This window comes from Argiope bruennichi, chromosome 2, assembly GCF_947563725.1.
Source record: "Argiope bruennichi chromosome 2, qqArgBrue1.1, whole genome shotgun sequence".
NCBI classification, from domain to species: Eukaryota; Metazoa; Arthropoda; class Arachnida; order Araneae; family Araneidae; genus Argiope; species Argiope bruennichi.
Window position 1 is genome coordinate 14,878,383 of NC_079152.1, and position 6,727 is coordinate 14,885,109.

At 29.1% G+C, this 6,727-nt stretch overlaps 1 protein-coding gene across 1 annotated transcript in view; it reads right to left on the reverse strand.

Moving 5' to 3' along the window:
* Positions 1-6,513, reverse strand: part of LOC129961645 (protein ABHD11-like) — a 31,998-nt gene extending 25,485 nt beyond the window's left edge. Inside the window, exons 1-2 of the mRNA XM_056075171.1 lie at positions 6,381-6,513; positions 560-715 (exon numbers count right to left, since the gene is read on the reverse strand). Coding sequence (XP_055931146.1) covers positions 560-709 — 150 coding nt within the window. The 5' untranslated portion in view covers positions 710-715; positions 6,381-6,513. The remainder of the gene's footprint in view (positions 1-559; positions 716-6,380) is intronic.
* Positions 6,514-6,727: the final 214 nt, after the last annotated feature.

Below are 6,727 nucleotides of genomic sequence, written 5' to 3' on the forward strand. Positions count from 1 at the left end.
TAATTAAACATTGCATCAAACAGGCGGCTCTGCAAAATAGGAAAAACAAAACCCGTAATGAAAATGTTGCAAGGAATGTTGCAAAAAATTAAAAAAGGATGTTTTCAATGCAACCCTTTGCAATAATAAATGTGCCACTGTCTGAGGCAAAAATTTCCCAATTTCAAGTATTTCGTTTTAACTACACCTGTTGCAATATAAAAGCAGTTTAAAAAAACATTTATTATTATTAATATAACGTCAAAAATATTTTTTATTTTAATTATTTTTTTACCTTTTACCCTTTAATTAACAATTATAAATGTTAATGACTTTTCCTAGTAAGATAAATATTAATGACTAACATTTTTCTTATGAAATTCAGTACTAGATGGCGCCATAGATATGGCATCAAAATTAAATTTAATTAACAAATTAATATTTAATTAGTGAATTATTGAAACAGTGCAATTTCAAAATTTTAGTACATCAAGGAGTAAGTTAAAAAGTTATTATAAAATTGCTTTCAAGCATGAAACAATGCGTGCTAAACAGAAGTACTAAATTAAATTTCCCATACCTTTCTTTTGGTTTTCTGACACAGTTTACTGCAAACCTCTCTGTACATGTATTTACTCCAAGTCATTCCATGCAGCAAGATTATAGGAGGAAGGGCCTGACGCGTGTCATTATACTCATAAACATCGTAGGCCAATTCGATTGTCTCCATTTCTGTCTATAAAATCAAACAATAAGTTGAGTAATCAAATTCTAGTTATTGTATTAAAGCAAGTTTCAAATCAGAATATTTGCAACCATGATCTCAATCTCTGGCAAGGTAATAAAGCTATGTTTTGAAACTTTTGAAATACTACAGATTTTCCAATACCGCAAGAGAAATTAATGCATAAAAATATCTTGAATTAAACTATAACATTAAAATTTTATTTAGTTACAAATTAAATGAATACTTCTGGCTATCGGTTCGGAATATTTCCTTTTTACTTTCTAGTATACGTTTCTAGTATAGAAAAGGTAAAGTAATCGTCAAAAATTTCGAAATCGAGATTTTGACGAATTTTCCCTTTTTATATCTCCCTGAGTTTACAAAATGTCTGTCTATCAGTGACAAAGATAACTGAAAAACTTTTTGAGTTAGATGGTTGAAATTTGGTATAAGGTCTTTCCATCAAATTTCCAGATTTCTATCAAATTTTGAGTAAAATCTATTCAGAGAAAATCACTCTGTTCGAATATAAGATAACATGATAGCTACAAAATGTAGAGAGCTAGATAGATAAAATTCGGTATACACATTAAAAATCTATAGTATAGACACCTATCAAATTTGGGGCCAGATTTAAGCAGGGGTTGACGGTTTGTCGGTCTGTACTTTCAGAAACATGTAAACGCGATCATTCAAAAACACAATTACTTAAATATATCAAATTTGGTATGGGATTTTATGACTACGAGTTTAGCTCTGTGTCAAATTTTTGTTTCAATCGTTTGATAAAAACGTGTCTAAAACACAAATTTCATTTTTGGATACTATTAATCGCAAGCATGGGATTATTCGCCAAGCAACTCGCCAAAGATGACACGCCAGATTCAGGAAAAAGGATAAATTCAAGCTAAAATTTAATACTTCGTAAGTATTGTTCGCCAATCCTATGTAAGAAGTTCTTTGGCGTCAGAAGTTTATTAGATAATATGCGAGAAAGTTTTGGAGAGACTACTTCCACTGGTTTTCATTGGGTTCGAATTTTACCTCCTTGTTAAAGCAGTGAAAAAGTAAAATTTTCACTACAGATCGGAAAAACCTTAGGACTCATTTAGAAAAATACTGATTAAAAATCAAGGAATAACGATATTTTTTTCAGTCTCGTTTTAAGTTAGAATGAAATATTCAAAAATTGATCTCAAATCGGTAGAAAAAATAAATAAATAAATAAAAGTAGCGGATGAAGGAATTTTAATTTCATCATTTCAAATTTTAAGGGAAAAGTAATTAATATTGAAAAATTCCGGTTTGCACATTGAAAAAGAGTATTTGTGATTTACCGCAATCGAGTAGAAAGCAGTTAATGGCTATAAAAAGTGAATTGCAAAAATTTAGATTAATGGAAATTTGCTTCAGAAAATTGTTTTCATTAAGAATGACGGTGAAAACTTGCATTATTTATGTAGTACATAGATAATCTTGCTATTTTCTATAATAATGTAGAAATGTATGTTTCTTATAATAATAATAATATAAATTTATTTCGAATGTCTCTGAAAGGGCTCTAACGACTTGTATTAAATTGTATATTTAGATAAGGTTTAGCTTTTTAAATTTATCTAGTGCCTTTCCGCGATTTGACACAGGAAATAAAAAAGATTTATTACTAACTATTAAAATAAGTATATTTAATAACCGTTTCGAAGCATGGGCAGTGCAATATAGGGGTCAGAACATGAATGACGTGCATGTTGCGAATCCCCGGTTCAAGTCGCGCTTTTTTTATTTTATTTCATTTTTTTTACATATACATTTATATTTAATATTTTTGATTTTTAAGTTTATGTATATAATTGTCTTTTCTAAAATAACGCGATTTTACACAGACAAAAATATTTTTTTAATACTAACTATAAGAGCTTTTTTCTGTCTGCTGTCATATAGCGTCCTCTTGGAGCCGATTTCCCCATGGTAAAACTGAGTGCAAGTTTCAAAAATGTAAATTGTAAAATGAAAACTGCACTATAGCAGATTGTTTCGCACAACATGCTAAACTAAGTGCATTTGTGATTTTTTTAAAAATTTAAATGGCCAGTTCATATGCAGATAAGATTGAAAAATATTCATATGTAATCAATACGTGATTCGTATGTAAATATTTTTCTCAAAAAAACAAAAAACAAACAAACCATGATTTAAAAAAAAATCCGATGGAAGATTGGTTTTCCAGATATTTAAAAGCATGGTTTAGGTTATGGTTTAAAAGTATAGTTTAGGAAACCGGTAAAATTGGTAAATTAATAAAAAAAAATTATTTGTTTAAAAAACATGAAATTGGAATTAGTTTTAGCAGTCTGAATATATGTATTCCTTATTGGTTAAACATAATCTAGAAAAATAAAAAATAAAAAATTTGTTCAAAACGTCTATTGTAAAAAAAGAAAAGAGTTTTTCTACTATTAAGGAGTAGTTTGATTTTACTATGTACCATAAATTAACTGGTGATCTTTTATGTTCAGCTAATAAATAGAACGTGCCCTGATATATCATTTATAATAACTTATTTCACATAATTTAATCATAAATTAGAAAAAAATGAATTATAATTAAACTAAAAGAATATTAAAATATTTAATGAGCACAAAAATAAAAAGCGATTGTTTTATGATAGCAAATTTGGTTTTCTGAATGTAGTTTTAATGCCAGCTAGAGAAGTGCTGTAAATGTTAAATCCTTTTCTGGGGCCAATATATTAGTTAGTTTTATTAAATTCTGGCATAACATTATTACATAATTCATTAATTTCCTGGAAATGTCAAATGCATGTTGAAAAGTGTTATTTTCTCAACATGTAAAGCAGAATAATATGGAATTTCTAAAATTAGTAAAGACATTATTTGGTTGTAAATTTATTAACTGAGTAAATTCAAATAATATATAGATGATGCCGTAACATTAAACTGCTATAAGAACTTAAAAACCTTTAATATTTGAAACTTTTTATGGTTTCATTTGATAGCCGAAACCCTTCCGAACATTTTAAGATATGGCACATGCATGTACATTAATTTGTTTAAAAGATAAAATCAGAAACGCGAAGGTTACTGTTGGCCTTTCAATCATAAACGTGAAGTTAGTTAGTTTAGCTATATTAACGTCCCGTTTAAAGCAAAACTAGAGCTATTTGGGGACGGACCTCGTCATTTTGAACCGCGGTCAGATGACGAGGAAGACACCTGTACTGGCACCCCCCTCTCCACACCAACGGCAGGACGTTTGGCCCTGACGAATTTATCGTGCAACAGACCCCCTTACACGTCGGTTCTTCGGTGGAATGGAGTCTCGAACATGAAACCTTACGGTTCACAAGCCGAGACCTTACCACCAGGCCACCACGGCCCTCATAAACGTGAAAGTAGGGTTTATACAAAAACTGACTTTTTGTAAAACCGGTTTTCAAATCCCATGTTTCCAAAAAACCGGTTTTAGCCGGTGTCACAAAAAAAAAAAAAAAAAATAGGGAAAAATATTCTCTTTAAGATATATAAAATAAAAAACGAAATCAATATCAAATTCAATAAAATTAATTACATATACATATTACTTACTCAAATTACCGAAAACTTAAACAAAAATTTTGAATAATATTTATATTATTTTCACTAATTTTTTCCTAAGAAAATAGGATTTTAAAAAACATAAAATATCGACTGAACGAGGGCTAAGTCTTATTTTGGACACAATATTGCCTGAAATTGAAAATACTCGTTCACTAAATACTGAGCTTGCTTTATAGTTTTCATGGCATCAAATAACAAATCTAAGATTTTCGTTCTTTTATTCGTTGCCTCAAATAATGAAAATTCAGCTTTCAGTGTCTTTGTATTTGTAAGTTTTTCTTCAGGGTCTTCAAGAAATTTAAGAATTGATTTTTCCATGGCTTCTTTTAAAAAAGCATTACTCTGATGAGCAGTTTCTTCGATTTGCTCTTCATCAGAATCGGTTTCCACATAAGAATTTGGAAATATTCTAGACAATATCTTTCCAGATAACTTAATAATTTCGGTTTTTGAAACTAAAGAAAGTACACTAGATTTTTTCGCTGAACTAGAAATGTTTTGTGGATTTTGCAAGTACAGCAAAAGAGTTGCTGATTCTACTTGTCTTCTTTTTTTGAATTCGGTCTTCTAAAGCATATAATAATTTCAAGTTTATTTCAGTGTTCAAATTCTTAGTTCATTTAACAGAAATTCAAATATACCTGCACTTGTTAATAAATTCGCATCTCGTCGCCTTAAGCCCTCAGCTGTTAGACAAATCGGTTTCAACCGATATTTTTTTATTTATTTATTTTAATTTTATTATTATTATTATTTTGAAGAATTGGAATATCCAGACGTTCCGGAAAATCAGTTTCCTTACTTTAAAAACCGGTTTTCGAATGTGACAAATTTACTTTAAAAAACCAATTTTTTAAAACCGGATTTGAAAAATCGTCAAATCCTACCTGAAGGTCAGCGGTTTTGATTGAGGTAATCGCGAATAGAGAAATTAAATAAAGGATTCTATTTTATTTTGAAGTCATTTTTTTTCAACATTTTTAAAGCTTGCGCGCAGGATTAAACAAAAATGGTTCATCGTATCAATATGAAATTTTCCAGATATGCTTATATGCATAATAAAAAAGAATTAGGCAAAAACAAAGTATTATTAAGTATACTTTTTTTCAGTGCTTGCTAATATGGCAAAAATGTTTTTTTTAAAGCGTTATCATGTTTTAATAACATAAAATGTTAAATAACTCCAATAAATCTATTGCAATATTTTTTCATTTTGAATGATTATCAAGTTATGTTCTTTAGGAATAAAATTGGTGTAATGTTTGTTGATATAAGTTACTTATTTTCTGAAAAATTTTACGCTCACCCAAATTCTGCCCGACAATTTATTCAGAATATGATTTTCGCATATGTTTTAATTCATTAATAAGAATTATTTCACTGACCTAAAAATTCATAATTATAAAGTTAAATGTCTTATAAAACTCTGGGAAACAATCGGTTAACCCTTTCTAAGGCCGTGGGAAGTATACTTCCCACCAAATTTATCAATCTTTGCATGAAATTATGTAGATTGGCATAAGTTCTGACAAATTTTTTTAGAAAAACAGAAACTTAGATGCTTCAGTTCTTTGTCTTACACAAAATGATGTGTCTTGGTTTGTCACTTAATTATTAATTAACCAAATTAATTAATTAATCAATTTAAATTTATCTAATAAGCTAAATGAGCTAGTTGTAAGCCTTTTCTTATTCTAATTTCAAGCCTAAAAATATTTTAACATAATATGACTAGAAAAAAATATCTCTTTAAAGGGTTAAGTGTAAACATTTTTTCTTTAGTTAGGGAGAGTCGCATTTGACCAACTTTCGAGGTCTGCTTTTGTTGTTAAAGGTCTTATAGCCCTTTAAGTTATGATAATTAAGTTGATATTCAGTGGATTAAATACTCTAGGTATTCGAATAAATCAAAACATACGAAATTGCGTTTCCGTTTTGTGAAAGATTTGATGGAAGTTAATGCTATTAAAATAGAATATGTTAAAAAAAAAGACAAAGAACCATAACCAAGATCATACTAAAAAACAACATAAAAATATTTCGGAAAGGCAACTTACTAAAAAATTTGAAAGATTCTATTCTTCAATTATTGTGGAACTCAGAGGATCACTATAAGAGGATCATCACTATCTTCATTGATCGTTTGCTTAAGAAGTGATTTTCGATTTCCATCATACCCGACAGAGATAATAACGAGAAAAAAAAAAAGAAAGAAAAGAAATGACTAATTTAAAAGAAGGAAAACTAACTTCATTTCGTGTTGTGAAGTGCGAGGAACTTTAACCTTTATTTAGGCGCGGCTAATTTACAGTCCCGCAATGACGCTTAGGCAATTTTTTCTTCAACTTGTTTTTGCCGTTGCACACGTGACTCCTCACATATTCATCGAATTTTGTAAGCATGG